The 19,472-nt window shown below is 36.8% G+C and overlaps 1 protein-coding gene across 2 annotated transcripts in view; it reads right to left on the bottom strand.

Moving 5' to 3' along the window:
* Positions 1 to 4,125: 4,125 nt before the first annotated feature.
* Positions 4,126 to 19,472, bottom strand: part of SUGCT (succinyl-CoA:glutarate-CoA transferase) — a 314,340-nt gene continuing 298,993 nt past the window's right edge. For both annotated transcript variants that reach the window (XM_084283112.1, XM_084283111.1), the window contains one exon: positions 4,126 to 4,293. In XM_084283112.1, coding sequence (XP_084139238.1) covers positions 4,130 to 4,293 — 164 coding nt within the window. In that variant the 3' untranslated portion in view covers positions 4,126 to 4,129. The remainder of the gene's footprint in view (positions 4,294 to 19,472) is intronic.

Consider the following 19,472-nt stretch of genomic DNA (forward strand, 5'->3'; position numbering starts at 1 on the left):
GCATAGCTCCCTTTTATCTCCTGGTTCACCAGGCTGAGGAGTTACAGTCCTCCGTGAATGGCAGAGCTGCATGTTGATTTAATGAAAATGCCTTCCCCAGTTATTGAGTACACATGCACTAAAAGAGTTATTCTGACTGCTACTTTAGCCTTAGTACATTGTCATTAGACATCTTCAGATTGAGCTTTAATCTTTCAAGAAGTGAGGCCAAAACTAATTAAGATCAACAGAATCTATTTCATTGAACTTAAAAGAAATTAATCTTTATATTTTGTATATAAGTCAGGAATGGGGATATTTTCCTTTCTTTACTTCTTTATGTGTATATATATAAAAGAAAATAAAAAAATATAATTTTTTTTCTGTTCACTTTTTCTGATTTTATAAATATGAGAAGAAAAGGAGCATTTGCCTGCCTGCGCAATCAGGGGAGCCCTATCAATAGATAAGTCTTCATATGAATATGGCTACACTGGCCTTTGCACATAGGCTGGATAGCTGACAAGGCTTCTGCTAGTAACTTGTTCCTCCTGGCCACTAATCAAAAAAGACTTACTTTTGAACATCACCTGTAGGGTACCCACTGCAAGCAACCATGCAAGGACTTCTCATGCTCTCAGGCAACCATATGGGTACTCCCCAAGTGCATGGGAAGATCCTGGAGAAGAGATACCAAGAACAAGATCTGCTTAGGAGTGAGAAAAATCTGTCACTATCCATTTGCCTGTTGTTTGATTGAATTCTCTTTTGATGCACTAAAATATCCCTGAGGTAGATCCTCAGACTATATCACTACACATAACTGTCCTGACTTCACCATCTTTTCAGTCTTCTGGGTGATTTATACCTGGTGAAGAGCCATACTAGCTTTCATGGGAAAATAAATGAAGAAAATTAACTGAGGTAGCCTAAGTTTTTTGTTTGTTTGTTTTTGTTTTGTTTTGTTTTTAAGGTCAAGTAAAGGTGATATAACGACAATGGGGTCCTCCAGTGCAGAGAATGGAGTAAAAGAGGTCACAGGTCAGAGTCAGAACTGATGCAAAAATGAAAATCTGCCTTTCAAATAGTTGTTAAAGGATCCTGGCATACAGTTGTAGGTGGGTTCAGTTTTGAACTAGACAACAGATCGACAGGTGTCCTTTTTATTTTATTTTATTTTATTTTATTTTATTTTATTTTATTTTATTTTATTTTATTTTATTTTATTTTATTTTCAATACAGCAATGTGTAAATCAGGTCAAATTGAAGCCAATCCTACTCACGCCATGGCAGCAGCAAATTCTTTTCCAATTTAAGTAGAGAGAAAAAAACATTCATTCCAAGGGAGCTGTGCATTCTCAATCCTAACTATATCCCTCCCTTGAAATTGGAGGGATCTCAGCTTATGAGGTCCAAAATCCCAAGTGATGATTTATGTCCAGTTTTGCAGGACAAAAGAAAGCCACTTTGAAATGAAAGATTGTCAAAATGTATCTAACAATTGAACTCTAGGACACATAGTCCTGAAGATTCCTGGGAAAAGTACAATAAAAATTTGTAAATACTTTTTCTGTATTTATTCATTCATTTTTAAAGGAAAATTGTACTATAATAGTAATAATAATATTATTATCAAAATAATTATTTACGGTGTCCACCAATTATCTGAAATTAAAGGGCCAAACCTTGTGAGAGGACAAAATTTCACCATCAGATCTTGGAAGGTTACAGGACTCTTTGGGCTGCCAGATACCCATCATCTTCTAACTTGAAGAATAGTTAGCAACAGTCTCTGTTTTAGTGTATGACTTAATCAAACACAGAAAAGGTAAAAAGGTATCAGGATCACTCCTATTGCAGTAAGTACTGGAAGTTAGACAATATAATGTCTCTGATTATCCCCTTAGGCATTTGATTGTCAACATACCAGAGAGGAAAACACTAAGAAGAAAAGAAAAAAGAGAAACACTTTTTGCATGTGAACTCTGCAAGAAATACATTACAAAGCTAACAGACAAATATTCAGCTGACTTAAACCAGCATTGTTACGTTAAAGTCAAAGAAGCTCTGCCAATATACTGTAGCTAAGGATGTGGTGATTAGCTATTTCCATTGCTTGGAAAAACACAGGCGAAAAAAAAAAAATTGGAAATCCTTAAAAAAACCCTGAGCAATATTTTAATATAGCTTATGTATGCAGCTCTTAGAAATGGGAAGAAAAGAATTTAAAAATTAAAACTATCAAATTTGTTTGTAAATGTTATCTGAAAATACTAAATAGTTTTCATTAATAAACAAAGTTCATTTTAATACCAGATTATCCATTTATGTGAAGCTGAATTGAAAATTCTGCTTTTCTCATTAAAAAAGGGATGTTCCCCTTAGATTAAAGGGAAGGTAAACTATATCAAAACCTCTTCCAATCCAGTTTCAATTCTTCCCTTATGGTCTCACTATTCTCAGTTCAGACTTATTTCTATATTTACTTAAGAAGTCACTCTTCCAGGATCTCATGATGTCTTTAACACACAGACAAAGTATGGAGTTTGGTGCCAAGAATGTAGTACAAGTCAAAAAAATAAAAAATAAAATAAAATAAATCTGAAAATCAAAACAAAACAAACCCCAAACACAAAAACACACAGAACACAAGCAAAGAAATGGACCAAAACACACTGGGCTTCAAAAATGAGCAACCACCACATAGGATTCCACTCCAATTTCATAACATAATAACCTCTTTTCTTCTACCAGAAGGTAATACAGAGTTGTGAAGTTCAGATATAGTGCAGAGGATGTTACTTGTTATATTGAAAACAAAGTGACAAGCTAGTTATAATGCCAGGACTTTCTGATACATTAGGAAAAATACAGACATGATTTGTTGAGCATCAATTTGAGTTAGTTTTATTTAGTTCTAGAAATAGAAAGGCTTTGCCTCTCTCCTGGGGTGCATACAACAAAGGTTAAGCCCTTCCCATACACAGTTTACATTAGCTGTAAATTATATGCTGGGGTAGAGGAGCATGGCATTTCTACTGTGAGTGAAGTACTGCCAAATTGGTTTGTTCAGGGGAAAGCGGTATTTTCCTTACTATTTTTCATGGATCAAATTCTTTCACCTTCTCACAATATGTGGAGCCTTACTCTTAAAAGTGCAACCCTTTTACAGGATATGATGTTACTAACTTCGAGGTAGGTTTGTCAACTCTAACCATGCTTTAATCATGGGGGTGGGACCAAGTCAAAAGCTTTGCAGACACTTGTATTTTAACTATATTTTCTTCAGAGTGAAAGGCATTTTGGATGGGAATTAGAGTAAAAGATAGGGATCAGTACCTACCCACAGAACCAGATTAAAAACTTGGGCAAGTTCTGGTATTTGACATTCAGCATGTGGTTTTGTGTGGATCAATGTTTAATTAATAGCACCCAGGGCATTTTTGAATAAAATTACAAAAGACTATTCAATCATAGTTCATCTCTCAACCGGTCTTGGAATAGGCTCATTTCATAACTGAAGAACTTTGCCAATTCCAGCTTATTTCTACTAACATGCTGGGATTGGGACCATACAATGTAATATAAAGACCTACCAGTAATAGGTAATACCAAAGAACAGAAGTGAGTTTTGCAATGGTTACTCTACCCTTGATTTAAAAGAGAGATGAACAAAGAGTTCATAACCGGTGATTCTGTTCAAAATCATTCAGATCAACCACCAATTTGTACACGGCTGATTTTCTGCTAAAGTAACTGTGCAAGCCAGCTTTCTACAAATGGAGAGTTTAGTACACATATTTCTAAGGTTCTGCTTCTTTTCACTAACATGATGTCTTCCTGGGGACAAACATTTAGGCAATTACTGTAATTATGATAAGAACTCCATTTCCCATACGATGTACTGAAAATGAGTAGCCACAGAGGACCATATAATTACATTTACCCCTACCCTCCAAGAAAATCTTTCAGTCAGACAGTATGAGATTGTTTATTTGATACATCAGTGTTAAAATCATACAAATACACATGGAAGAAAATTAGGAATTAAATTATGTCTTCTCTTTGAGTCCCATTAGGGGAGCTGAAGGGAGCAAAGAGAGGACAAAGCTATGTGAACTCAGTGTGAAGGAATGTATCTAATGTTCCTTATCTGACCTCATGCTGAGCCACAGCACCAGTGTGGAGCAGTTCTTCTATGGCATTATCCTCATACCCCAGCATGCCCTTCAGTATCTCCACTGTATGCTGTCCAACAAGTGGAGGTGGTTTGGGATGTGACACAGCAAATTCACTGTATCTGACACCTGGTCCTGTAAAAAAAAATAAATAAATAAATAAAGGAGGGAAATTATTTACTGTCTATATTAATATTGAAATGTCCATGTTAGTTTAAAGAAAAATATCGCATTTTCACAAGTCTTATCACAGTGTTTATTTATCACAGAAATGTTATATTCTAGAATTATATACTAAACAAATTCCTGCTGACAATAAAGTATTAATAAGCCAGTTTTATGTAGTACAGCCAAATGCAGAATTGCTGCATATTTGCCCAACTTTAAGAAAGTCTTCCCATTGCTTTCAGTGGTATGTATATCAGGTATTCTGAGTCATATTAAATCCCAGATCTACTACTCCCTGCTTGCTGAACAACACATGCCCAACCCACAAAATGGGATGTGCTGCAGAAATCCCCACGCTCTGTATACAACAGGAGGCAGCACAACCATAAGAAGCCAAAGAAGAGTCATATTAAGGCATTGTTACTACTGCCACAGCAGCATAAGATGATGGGCAACACCATTTCTTGTCAGCAACAGCTCAAACACGTCTTCAGTGTTCTCCATTATCCTGCAGTGATGAAGGACTAACATCATTCACAGAAATGACATTCCCTGGCTTGTTTTATGTCTTCGATCAAAAATGTAGGTAGCATAAGAAACTCAACAATGGTTTATTTACTCTGGCAAGAATCATTTCAAAGGTGGAAACTGCTTAGGGAAGCTGGCAACGGCATGAAGAATTATGTCTACTGCAAATAGTCAGGTCTTACTTTTTAGCAATCCTCTGTAGTGAACCCAACAGAGATTTCAGTGTGGTTCATTGCAGACAAGTAGCTATATCATTACTGTCAGTCTCAGAAGAGAGAACAGGCCACAGATTTACTCCAGAATCAAAACTGAGATATACATTCACTGTATGCATAAAAGACTAGCTATTTTATAGAGAAGCAGGGGATAATAATTTCCAGAATTGTCACTTGAAAACTTTCCTTTAATACGATATTCAACAACATCTGATGTTTTGGACAATCGACAAAATGATTCCTTTATTCTTAACTACAGCCTTTATTATGTCATCATAAAGATTTTACAGAAAAAGATATGTAGTTATGTCTTTCTGCATGCCACTACAGCTTTATTTAGAAATGCAAATAAATACATAAGAATAGTGTTTGACTATATTATAGTTCCAAAGGAACTATAGACTATCACATGTTAAGGAAAACAAATCACAACAAGAATTCATCCTATAAGAGCATGAGTAAGGAAGTTGACTACTTGAGTTACTACTTATATGAGCAGAGCTGATAGAAAAGGTCATATCAAAATATTCCATTTTTGCTGTAGTCTTCATTAAAAAGATCACCAGTGATAACATGTTTAACACAGTAAAGGTATTTACCTCAAAATGAGCAAGAATACACTCATGGATACTTAGATTTTTTTCCAAGCTGATTAGGTGTGTTCCTAATGAGTATGCTCCTGGCAGAGGCGAGGTACTGTTCCAGTGCTTAAAAAGGAAATGAGGGGGAATTGGGAAATTACAGACTAAATCATTTAACTTGAAGGAACGTTAAATATTGGAACTAATAATCACACTGTACTCAGGAGATGAGGAACAGCAAGCACGTATCTATTAAGAAAAAATAATGTTCACTCAATCTCATTTCTGTCTATCAGGAGAAGCACTGAAGGTGAGACACATCACATCTAACTTTAGATGCAAATAGTCTAGAGGTAGATTTTTAGTTGCTTTGATATTTAGTTGACTCCCTTTTGAGTGATTACAGACAAGAAGACAAACTTACAATGCAGTTCATCTCTGACACTGGTAAATGCCTAAACCTGATCAGATGACTTGTGATCATTTATGTTTTCCATAAAACAAAGGACACAGAATTATCTTAGAAGCAGACCTTTACCATCCAAACATCCAAAATCACATGAAATGACCCCCTCACCCCCCGAGCCACCAGGATGTCAGATCAATAATTGAGTTTCAGAAAGACTTTCAGCTCTGCTGTCTTCCATAATTTCACTTAAGAAATATGGTCTAGGTAAATCCAAAGCCAGGTGGAGTCCTGAGTGGAAAATCATATTCAGAGAATAGATACCTAGGGTCTTCTAAAAGAGGAGGATATTTCAAGTGAGCTCCACAGGAATCTGTTCAGGATGAAGCATTCATCAGTACTTTTTTAGTGGGTCAGCTGATGAAACTCATATTGTACTCACTCAGGTTTCAGAGGAGTTCAAGCTAAAACCGACTGTGAAAAAGATTTTACAATGACTGGGCTAAACTGGAGAAAATAAACGGATAAAACAGGTGACATTCAATAATGTCAAGGGGAAGGAGCTGCATTTATTAATATAAATACAGGAGAGAGGACAAACAGCAAGGTAGGAAGAGCTAGGGGTTACTCTAGATCACAAAATTAACGTGAGTCAACAACACCATGTTGCAAAAAAGGCAAGCATCATACAGGGATGTACAAACAAGAGAGGAGCCTGCAGGACACATGAAAGAATCTTTTTGTTCTAGTTAGGGCTGGCAGGTCACAGCTGGAGTAGTGGCTGGTGGGGGCCCCCCACCGCACAACCTTGTGGAGTACCTGAAGAGATTCTACAGGACAGCAACCAAAGCGATCAGAGAAAACATGAAAGGCTGAACAAAGTGGTCATGGTGGTCGTGGGCCAGGAAAATAACACTGTCTTCAAAACTGTTTTCAAAAGAGGAAAAGAAAAAAAAAGGGGGGGGAGGGGAATATGTGACCCTTCTGCAAGAAGAAAGCAAATCCTTTCTCATGCCCATGATGGATGACAAATTAATCGACTCAAGTTAAAAAAAAAAAAAAAGAAGAAAAAAAAAAAAAAAGAAAGTAGGCGACTTGAAAATAAACTTAAATCATAGTACAGGTACAGCTAAAACAGGTCATGTGAGGAGGCGGCAGACTTTCTACCAATTAGGACCTTAGGAGCAAGAGTTGTTTTGGTATAGCTGAACCTATGTCTGATCCTTGGGGCTTGCTGATGGATGATCTCACGTAATACCTTCCCCCCACTAATATTCATGAAAACTAAGAAAGGGCTCACATCAGGGGTAATTTTTCTGTTAAATATTCTACTCAGTTTGAATATGCTAAGTTAAATTTTGAGGCAAACTCTCATGTGAGAGATCAGTAAATTTTAAAGGAACAGGTGACATCACTAGACAATATTTGTATTATCTCCTCTTCCTAGCACTGCCTGAGGGCTGTACTGGCCCTAGTGCAAGCCACAGGAATGATGTATCCGTGCCAACTGGAATGCTTATGAAGACAATTTCAGAGTAAAAATGCCCCTTAGAGATTTATTGGTCTAGAATTTCGAAGTAGCCATAAAACCATTAAGCAATTTCTATTAAAAATATAATAAATAGATATAAAGATTCTTATTTCAGGTGTCTGCATCTGAGACCATGTATATGTTCTCTTTATACAGAGAAATCATCAGACTTTAACAGAAACTAATCTAGTAGATATACATGGGTTTCATTTGCTTGTGCAATTTCTTCCTAGTGTAAAAATTGCCTATCTCAAACCTCAGGAGTTGAAATGATATAAAAAGACATTGAATAAAACCTCTAATGAAAAGAAAACAAAATTGACATTAAGTGTACAACAGGCATACAATGCTTCACACTTCCCAAATAAATTAATCTTACAAACTAGAGCATGCTAGAAATTTGCACAACAATTATAAAACCAGTGTCCTTCTTGAGCCTTTATTGTGTGATGCATCATTCATCATGCTACTTTTCACTTTGATAGAGTTATAAAGTTATCTACATTCATTCAAAGGAGCTACTTGCTAATGATCCATCATTAACGATTCTCTGTTCTTTCCTTGTATAACTTCTACTTGGCTTCTGTGTCAATTAAGAGGGTGCAAAGCTTGCCAGTCAGGCTTCAGCAATCCCACGCTCCTACTGAACAACGCTCGCTCCCGGAGAGCAACCAGCAGAATGCTATCCAAATGCTAATTAAACACAACTGCCTTATGAGGAAACCATCTCTTGAGGCAGAGAGAGGTGAACTGCTTTAATTAAGGTCAGCAGCATTTGCATGTGGGTGAGTTACAGGGAACTTTGCAGATGAAAACAGGCCTTTGCTGGGATAGAAGCAGTTACCAGTTGGAAGAGGTCACCTGCACATCCTGACTGTAAGCAGGACACTATATTCAATTCAGCCCTGAAGGACAGATATAGTCACCTGAAGAAAGCCACAAAGGAATGAGTAGCTGAGATTTGACTTTGTCCTGTTAAATTAAAAGGAGCTTTCTTTTTTTTTTTTTTTTTTTTTTATTTTATTTTATTTTCTTATTTTAACTGTTGCCAGTAAAGCAAAAAGTTATTTCTTTTACCACATTTAAATTCTAGGGTGATTGTTTATTATAATCATTTTGACTTTGGCACATTGCTAAAATACATGCTGTGCATAACATACAATGTTCAAGGATTAATAGTGCAACGAGTCAAAATTTGTATCAGTTGCAACTACAATGACAACTCCACCAGGTTACCTTGAATACTTCCCCGGTATTTGAACTCAACACCATCACAATAAATTCCATTTTTTTTGTGCCTATCTGCTACAGCATTGTTAGACATCAAGCAGAGCTATTAAGTAGAGACACATTAAACACACTAAAGCAAAAGATAAAGGTAGATAAAACCACTGAAACAGATCCAGAGGAAGGGCCCAACAATAACAAAATGCCTTTGAACATACACCCTAACCAGGTGAAATACATGGCATGCTTTGGAATGTGTCACTGGATGTTTCTGAGATTCAGGGCTGCAGAAGCAAAGTTAGTTTTGTTCTACTATTCAGTAGTAGAAATTGAAGTTGAATTAGAATATTAAAGGAGCAAAGCACAGTACATAAAAGTGGATAAAGCTAATAAATTTTGCTTTGTCCTGCCAAATAGCAATCCTGCAGCACTGTGCTCGAGTCACCAGATAACACTTCCTCTGTGGCACAGGTTAAATCATATTGAAGTAATCTAATTCTCAAATTATGTAGAAGGAATTAGGCCCAGGGACAGCTAGGCTCAGGAAAAAGACATGAATATTTGTTACAATTCAAGTGGGACAAGGAAAAAGAAAGTGGAAGTTTGAACTAATGTATGTGTATATGCCTTTCTTCCAACATATCACCTACATTTAAAAGAAAAAGCAATGAGAAACCTATCACCCCTTGTTAGCTAGCTCTACCCCAGCTCACAGTGTAGTCTATATACATGAATGAATCACACACAAAAAAAAAAAAAAAAAAAAAAAAAACAAGAACTTGTACCTCTTCCAAATAATATGGTGTTGCTACATAACAGTTTTGCAATTCCAATGAAATATCATTAACAGTCAACAGAGATGGCCCAGAACCAAATCATTTGCACCCAGATCCCATATATACTACAGTTCAAGTGTTTGGGGCATTCAATCAGCTAGTTATGAAACCAGCCAAAGAGGAGAATCAGCAGGAAACAAGAAGTAACTTTTAAGGCACTGAAAAGGAAAACAATACGTAATATGTCTGAGAAATGGCCTTAATGGCTCACATGAAGGACACTTAAGAGTTAGAAGTGATGTGTTCAGGGATATGTTACCAGGAGTAGACCTGGGAGACTTCATTTTGAATGTAAGGTCTCTTCCCTTTTGTCCCAGCCATGACTTCTGTTAATTCATCATTCACTGCTGAGAAGTGGATGAGGTGGCTGGGCATACAGTAAAGCCCAGCCTAGCTACACTGCCTTTACACTGAGCTTCTTCCCCTTGATAAAACACAAAGTAAAAGTACACACAGGCAAAAAAAGCCTCATTAAAAATTGATGTTAGTACAAGTAGTCCACACAGACTTCAGGAAATCTCCAGAACAAATTATTTGCTCCAGCTTAACTGGGGAATTACAATGAGTTTTCTTTCTTGCTATAGACATGACAGTTCGGGAGATTGGAGGGCTTGTTATGAATCTTTTTAATCACTGGAAAAATCCTTTCCTTTTGCATTACATTAGAGCTGGTGATTTACCTTTTAAGAACAACTCATAATAGATTCAGAAAAAATAAATTAAGAGAATAATATTCAAGAACTCACTCCTTCTTTCACTGCAGGTTCCATTTCCTCCCCCACTTAAAGCATAGCCACAGAGAGTGTTCATTTGGCACCAGGCACAGCTGAGAGGGTGGAAGACTTTGGCAGGATGAGTAGGAATGAGTAACTGAGAGAAGAGGGGATGGACAAACCTTTTCAGATGGCAATAAAAAAGGTAAATCTTCTGTTAGGTGCTATACAAACACAGATGTAAATATGTTAGTAAATAGTAAAATCAGTAGTGCAGTGAAAGTAATATCAATACTAAACATATCTATAAGCCATATCTATAAGCTATCTGTTTACCTTTTCTCATCTGGCAAATGTTGACTGCCATGGTAGAGCTATAAGAATTATCACAATCAATGACACAAGAGTCAAGAATGTAAAAGCTGAATCACTGTGAGAGGAAGGAATTGACAGGCAGAGCAGGAAAAAAAAAAAAAAAAAAAAAAAAAGTTTATTTTTAATAATCATAGATGGGTGTCTAAGAATCAATCACTTTTAAACCCGGACTTAGACGTTCAGGACATCCATTACACAACTCTTAAAATCCTTTGTCAAGTACTTACAAAAGTACTTTTTTTTACCCAAAGTTGCACATACAGAAATGCATTTTATGTATTTCCTATCAACCAACATCCTGGATATAATCAGTGTAAAAATAACATTCAGCATTTATATACACTTTACATTTTCAAAGTGTCACCATACTAACCATATCTAATTTATCTTGCATGACTGCTGGGGTAAAAGCAATCATTTATCAGTCACTCTGCTTGCATATTTGATAGTAATCCTGACTAACTGCATCATTCAACACAATTTTGAGAGAGAACTCTTGGCACATAAGAGCTTTAAGAACCTCACAGAAAGGTAGTGTCTACTGCTTCCCATATGTATCACCTCACAACATTGAAAATTTGGCCTTTTTGTGCAGCCTCACACAGTTCCTTTCCTTTATGAAACCCCCAAAGACCTAAAGAGAAGGCTGAAAGAAAGGCAGGAAGGAAGACGACAAGTAAGAATACTCAGAGGTAACAATTTTAAAGAACTGTAAATTCCCTAGGTAATAAACTGTAGCTTCATTTCCTAAGGAAACGTGTTCACATGTCTGTGTTGTCTTTCTAATCATCTGTTTGTCTGCCTTGCCTTACCCATTGGTCCACCCCTAACTTTTGAGCCTGTCAATCTAGACAACAGTGTCAAAATCCTAAGGAAAATTAAGTTCTTACTTAAGAACTTAAGTTCTTACTTAAGGTTTTGCAAAAATTGGTGACTGCTGAAGACAGACACCCAAACTACTGCCTTGATGACATTGTATAAATAAATAAAAGGAAGAACTCAGGCATTATATACCCTGTTTGGTTGCAAAGGGCTTACTAATAAGTACAGACACAACTGTGTAACAGTCAGCTAGCATATACTGTGGAGACACAGCATAAAGGACATGAAAAAAGGTCAGGTCATCATAAGTATACATATGGTTTATAAAGGAGAGAAGTCTGAAGGAAAAGAATATTCAATTCCACTGTACATGGAACAACTTCTTCTAGACATCTTTCCTACAGCACTGTGGGAGGTGCATTCAGGCCGTACAAGCCCAAGGTAAGTACACTAGAGACTTCTGGTTTAACATAAACTGGTCTTGCTGGAAAGAGCTAAATAAGTAGAGGGCAAAAATTGGGAGAAGCCTTACAAAACTTTAATAGGAAGAACCTACAAAGGGAAGCCTAAACTAATGAAAATCCAAAATAAAAATGTAATTTTTCTCCAGTTGTAATCTAGTCAATACAAAACTTGATATATAATCCCACCACAGGATGTGTACCTAATGCAGAAATTGTGGGGTAAGGCTGAATAGCTCCTGCTATTCAGGAGGTCAGACTATATGACCATAACAGTTATTCCTGGGCATAAAATACGTGGAATTCTGAAATGCTCATAAGCACAACTGTTTCCACAGAACAAAACTGGGTTTAAGATGAACCTGAGCTTCCTCTGATACTTGAGTGGTCAAGCAATATATTGTTTCACTAAGACATTAATGCCTTAATCAATTTCTCTTAAAGAGAGCAATCAGTGAGAAGTGTGTTACAAGCATGGAACAAAAAAAAATCAAAATGCCACCTGAAATGAGTCTCTTGAAAGGACAGAGGACTGCTTAGTTGCAACACGCTCACATGATCCTGGAAGCTGAATCATGTCCCCAGCTGTGCAGGCAGGCAAAAAGCTCCTCAGGGACCTCCTACTGAGCCTGGTGAAAACTATTTCCAAGTCCCATGCCTTGTGGTTAGTGTGACCCTGCATGTTGGAATAAGACACGTCAGCCAACCCAGAAAGTGTCTGCATCTCCTCAGTACACCAATCTGTCCTTTCCTGTGTGCTGTCTATAGGTTAGATTCTTTGGCTCTTCAGAGACCCCAAAGGTAATCCTCCTGGCCAGCTGTGCATCATCAGAGTAGGAGGAGATTAACTTTTCCTTGCAGATGAGCTCTTCCTTGCTCTTTAGGCAGCCAGCTGAATCCTGCATACCTGAAGCTGATTCTAGTCTCTTAATTCTGGGATGCAAAACAATCCACACTGAAGAACATACACACTGTGAACCCCAGGCTGGATATAATTTTCTCTCTTATCCCTTACTTGCTAAAGCTGCCCTTTTTTGAGGTAGAAGTCTTTAAGTTTTTCCCCCCAAAATGGTAAAAATAACATAAAATTGAAAACCTTCTCTTAACATAAATTTGAAAGAATTTTCAAAACATTCTCCTAAGAAACGTTTGCCAATGCACTTATCATGCTCAAACATACTGGAAATGCTCACATCACAAGTCTGATCTTTCAGCTCCTAGGCATCATTTTTCTATGTCCTGTCCTCAAAGTCTTTGCCTAGTTGTTTCTGCACCATTTTGAAAGCATGGATGTCAGAATGGGATGCAGTTTATTGCACAGAAAAAAAAAAAAAAAAAAAAAAAAAGATTTTTCTGTATCTCTCTAAAGCTCTTTTAAGTACAGCTTGAAATGAGAGCTGATGTGAAGATGATTATTTGTGATGATACCGATCATCTTTCCTTAAGTCTCTTTTTAAAATATGAGGTCTATCTGGCATTCTGGTCTGACGGTATTAAAACCCACCGTAACAGCTGCTTTGGCAGAGACAGTTGGTAGCCTGGAAAAGAGTGAACTGGGTGGTAAATGGCTTGTGACAGAAGCAGTGTATCACAGAGCTTTGCTTCAGTTCCCTTGCCTCAACACAATCCATCTGTATATTAGTACATGATTTATTCATTAATTTAGGATGATTAATGTCTTAAAGCATCTATCTTAGGCTGTTAAGAAAAATAAATTGAGAAACAAAAACCTTCCACAGTCTACCTGTAGCAGAACTATTTGCAATCACTTCTACACACTTTTACATTGACTAATTTTTCCTTAACAATCAATTCTTTTGGTCAAAGGATTGTCTGAAAAGGGGTGTGCTGTTATAAAAAAAAAAAAAAAAAAAAAAATCAAAGATCAGACATTCAGTTAGATGTCAAATCATGTGTCTGTCATATGTTGCATGCTTATCGCAATGCAGCATTGTATTCTTCATTGTATTCTTTTGTATTCTACACATCTTCGGACTGTTTCTCTGTGGCTACAATACACAGGCATATAAACCTTCACATTTGGAAAATTCAACAGTCTGATGATATTTTCTTGCCTTGTTAGTGACCCACACCAAGTAAGTATCTGCTGAGTGAGTATTAAAATAATGGAAAAAGTCATCAGCTACAGCACAGCCAAGGAAATTCTGGTGGTTGAAATTCTTCAGAGCAAATGACAGCTAGGTAACTCTATGTTTGAGCACCGTGGAAATATTTGGAACTTGATTCTTGAGCAAGGCATCTGTGATTAAGTAGGGCTGAGTACTTTGCACAGCCTGATCACTCTTCCAAAAGCTCTCCCACTCCACCCTCCATTTACTTCTGTTGTCCCCTGTGCTGCAGAATGAGGCCAGTTCCACTGCATAGGGACTTTCCCTGGCAAAGGAAGATGGGAAGGGATTTGATACTTTGTTTTGGATTACTTGAAGAACTGCAAATTACATTTTTAGCTCTTTTTGGGTAAGGTGCCCAGACTCCTTGAGACATAGGCTACTAAAAATGCTGGCAGAGTTTTGAAAAGCACTGTGCAATCTGGGACAACTCTCTTTCTGAGTGTCATACTTGAGACATCTTTACAGGGGCCCAGTTTCCAGAAAAAGCTGAGGACATCTGAAAATCTTTCTCTTTTAGGATGTCTCAATTTGACTGTGCAAAGACATCTGGTATTCAAAATAGACAAGAAGAGCAAATATCCTTTCATTTAGCAGGGGAAAGTAAAACTCTAGATATATAACTATTTCTAGCCCTTCTATTTTCATATTTCCTATTGAAAATTAATTATCAGGTTAATTATAAGTTTTTCAAAGGGAAATTGGGCTTTGGGAGTCAGCTAGAGAGGGAGCATACTGAAGATTAGGCTTTTTTTTTTTTTTTCCACAGATTTGTAAGTGACAATTTGATCAATACTGTCTCTGTGTGAAGAACTGGGAACAGCTTTTTGGCTTTCCATTGTCTGCTGCCAATCCCTGACATGTGATATTCAGCTCATCGACTTGCAAATATCAAAGCAGTATGGGGCACGAGAAACAGCCATTTCAAACCAAGCAGCCTTCAGTCTGGTTTTTGGTTGTGTGGGCATGCCGATGTGAGCATGTGTATGTTAGTTAAGTATAGGCTGGTTCTGTATCTAAGTTCTTGTGGTTTCTAACATTTGCCAGCCTTTACTCTGTCAGAAGGGTTTTCAGTGTTGTGTTCTACCCTACAACAGTCAAAAGAGTCAGAAATCATCTCTCCTCACCCACAAAGACTAGAGTAGGATTAAGAAACAGAAATTTAAGTCGGACACACCCATGAAGAGGAATGAGGCACAAGGTTAGGAAGACATCCAAAGCTCACTTGCCTATCCCCTTACTAAACTAAACTTAAAAGACTCTTTTTTGCTCAAGAAGACAACTAAAAAGCTGGGAAACAAAAATTAAAATCAGATTGAAACCAGCCATGCCTAAGCAATAACCCATTTTAAATGTGCACAGATCAGTTTCATTAAAATATTTCCCCATTCTCTCTTTTTCCACCTCCTAATATTTTTGCTGTTTTCTTCAGCTCCCCTTTAAACTCCAAAGCAAAATGCTTTTACTGACATGCTTTGTAATTTTGGAGTCCTAATCTTAAGCAGCAGGTGCTTAGTTTTAATGGAATTTTTCCATCTCCGAATGTCTGGGAGCATCAGTAGCACCTCCCTCCTACACAGCCCCTCACCTTTGATCCTTTGCCATTTGCACTTGTGGGTTTTCATTTACTGTATTTCTTCTTCTTTCTACAATCTGCTTTTTCACTGCAAAACTTTCAATCTCTCCTCTCCTTTCTTTTACCTCATATGATTGGAAAGTGCTGTCTCCTAAAAATCCTTATAAAATATGAAGGGCCTGGCTGTCCCTTTCTTCATTTTCAGCAACACTGTGTCTATTTTACACTGTACTGGCAATTTAAAATGACCTTAGAATGGTTGTAAATATTTGCATTACAAGAACAATTATATTTTAATTGACAGAGGTCCCAGGGCTTATCCACACAAAAACTGGAAACAAAATAACAGTTGGTTTTACTTCACACAATTACTTATTTTGGAGCAAGTCTGTGTGTGGGCACTTTTGTTCCATACTAACAGTTTTTGTTTCCATTTAATTTTAGCTTTTCGGGTAATCTGATTTTACTTAATTTTCTCTTATAATTTCCCATTTTGAGTAAACATAAATGATTTTGTACAGATTTAATCTCAAGGAAAATCCAAGGAAAAAGCATCTATACTCAGTTTACACTAATATATCTAAAAGTTTGGATTAAAAGTAGCTGTGTAAATTCCTGTTTGCATGCAGAAAAAATGGGATTCACATCCTAATGTTAGAATTAGAGATGCTGTAATGAGTGAGTACCTGCCTTCATGCTGGTAGATTTCTCCTGAACACCATATGACTTAACAAAGTTTAATGGTCTGGTGTTTCTTATCTCCAGAAATCTTATATCCCTAGTTTGTGTTTCAGTTAGTCTTCAAAGCATATTTGTATTTGGCTGTTACAGAATAGCTTCTTACACTCATTTGCCTTTCTTTTGCTTATTGTATGCACATCAGAATAGAATTCTTACTCAAAAAACAATGACTTGTTGCAGAAGTGACCACGTCTTTATTCCCTAATAATTCAACAGAAATTTGACTGAAAATTCTGCCTTTTAAAATATGAACCTGCATTATGCTGCAGTAAATCACAAAGGCTCACACAGTTTTAATAACTAAATTTTAATTGAATTTTCCATTCTTAACAGGATGACCCAATTCCAGAAAGTCATATCAGCCACTTCCTTAATCCACAAAGCTCAGAGGCTATCTTCTGCACTTATAGCATGCAAAAATGTTTAAGACTAACACAAATACCTTTCATAGATTATTCTGATTCTCAGGCTGATTTCTAAGCCAGCTGTTCTCTGCCTGATTCAATGTGCAGATTTCATTTTAAAACACAGAATATTCCCTGGTTACCTGCCATATAACTAGATCTTACAGGTGTAGGGCATGTTTGTAATGCTTGTTCATCCAGTTGCAGAAAAAAAAAATCATAAAATAAAATACTTTGTCTAGCTTTCCTGTATTCTAATGCTTTCCCCCCAACTTTCAGATACTTTATCAACTGAAGAATGCCAGGAATTACTTCATCCTTTATATATGTACCTGTTACAGATTATATTCATTAATTTCAAAGCCAGCTGCTGTTTTTGCTTGAAGAAATCCTTGATGGTACACTTTTTATGACATGAATCTTTTAACAAGTGCTGCTTGCTATGATATAGAAACATTTAAACTTACCCTAAATATAGATCTACTACTTTTCTGTTCTTTTTCACATAAGTAGGATAACTAGCATAATGCTCCTCCTTGGACTAACTCTCTCTATAACAAGTTCGACACACAACACCATATACAAAAGAAAACCATGTACACATTAAAAAAAAAAAAAAACAAAACAACAACAAAAAAAAACTGTCAGAAGAAACAAATAAACATCTAGTAGATTATTTAGAATTTGTAAGATCAACCATAGAACACACTGCAGAAGCTGAGAATCTAAACAGAGGCATTTTGCTCCTTGCTCTGTCACCAAACAACCCTGTGATCACAGGCAAATCAGGTTCCTTTGCCATACCCTTCTATTTCCCCTACAGTTTTGTTAGTCTTGCCTATTTAGATTATAAAATGTGAGGGACTGGAGTTGCCTCTTACTATTTGTTTGTCTAGTGTCTGACACAATGGGCCCCATATTGTATTGGAATGAAATACAAATAATAATTTTCTGATATCCTGACTCCCAAAGCTGCTTCAGCAAAGTATGAACCACTGTCCCAAGTTATATCTGATAAATTGTGCATTACTGTGTTGTGGGAGAGATTTCTTTCTAATCTTAAATCCATCTGTCTTGCTGTGCTCCGAGTGATAGTTTCTGGGCAGAGAGCATACTAATTGCAGGATTAAACTCTTAGCTAACTCTTGGGTGGAAACTGTTTCCCATAATGTGGTATAAAACACATGTTGGTTTCTGTCTGCAGATCCTTGAACATCATAGCCCTGATTCTGACTGGGAAATTTAGGTTCTCTATTGAAGCATGTCTCTGCAGTATAATTTAATTAAAATTAAATAATAACTAGCTATCAAAACATATTATTGAGATTTTGGTGGCTCCAGAACTGCTTAGCCTGGTTTAGTTGCTCTTTGAAAGGCAGACACTATTGTGCTGAATGCAATGAATTGAGCACCTCCTCCAAACAAGTAGGACACAAACTTAGAGATGAAAAATGAACTGTAATTTTGGTTTAATGTCTTAGGATCATTTTAATTTTACAAACACAAAGAAATTTGAAACATTTTAAGCACATCTGAAGTACATCTTTGTGTATGACATTTCATTGTAATATATATCGTTTATGTGGACATGCACACTGAGGTGAATGACTGACGTCACTGTGACACAGACTCTACTAGCAAGCTGCAAGAAACAGCTGGCCTCCAAAATCTTTTCTTCCCATGGGTACACAAGGGGTAACATACCAGATTGCCGTTCACAAACATTTAAATCTTTCAGAAATTATTCTGCTTGCATCTTATCTTCTTAGGGTTCTCCAGTTAAAAGCCATCTTGCTAGCAAAATACTAAACTTTCCATAATATTAAAACATACTGAAAATGTTGAAAACAACCTCACATTTCAAGAAGAGACACATTATTAGGCAAAGCTACTTGTTGTTTTAATCCAATTCTTAAGGTTGTGTTAATGGTTGCACTGCAATCAAGAGACATTACTGGCACTAGCACCCAACCAAGAGCCCTGTACTACATTTTGAAATATTTGAACCAAATCCCCATGCCAGAAAGTATTAGTAAACCTAAGAGCAAAGTTAGGTGGGTGAAGGGATTGAATGGAGCAGGGTGAGATATGCAGAGGGCTGGAGCAATAGGCAATTTTTAAGTTCTGGAGTTCCAAAAAACAGATACGTGTTTGTGAAAACACAGATCTTCTAGAACATAGGATAAAGCTCAGCTGGGATAAGCACTTTCCATCATTAACTTTTGTTCCTACCACTTCCTGATTCTTATCTGCCCTCTTGTTACAGTGGCCTAACCAATCTATTAGCACAGCAAGGCTTAAGCTATATCCATATTTCTCCTATTGGCACTACTCATTTTTCTCCTTTGCCAATAAACCACATCTTGGCAAACATTCACCCTTCCATACAGATTATCGAAGTCAATATAAAGACAGAAAAACACTCATAAAAGTTAAGTACACTAGACCTCCCTCTGGCAAAGGTCAAATGTAGATGTTTTTGGAGGACGGCAAGAATAAGATGAGAGAATCCAATATTTTCTCCTTATACTTTCCTAGCCTCTAACAATTCACCATCTAGCTCCACTATCCCACCCTCCTCTAATGCATACTCCTCTGCTC

Source organism: Netta rufina (assembly GCF_964035555.1).
Source record: "Netta rufina genome assembly, chromosome: 2".
Classification (NCBI taxonomy): domain Eukaryota; kingdom Metazoa; phylum Chordata; class Aves; order Anseriformes; family Anatidae; genus Netta; species Netta rufina.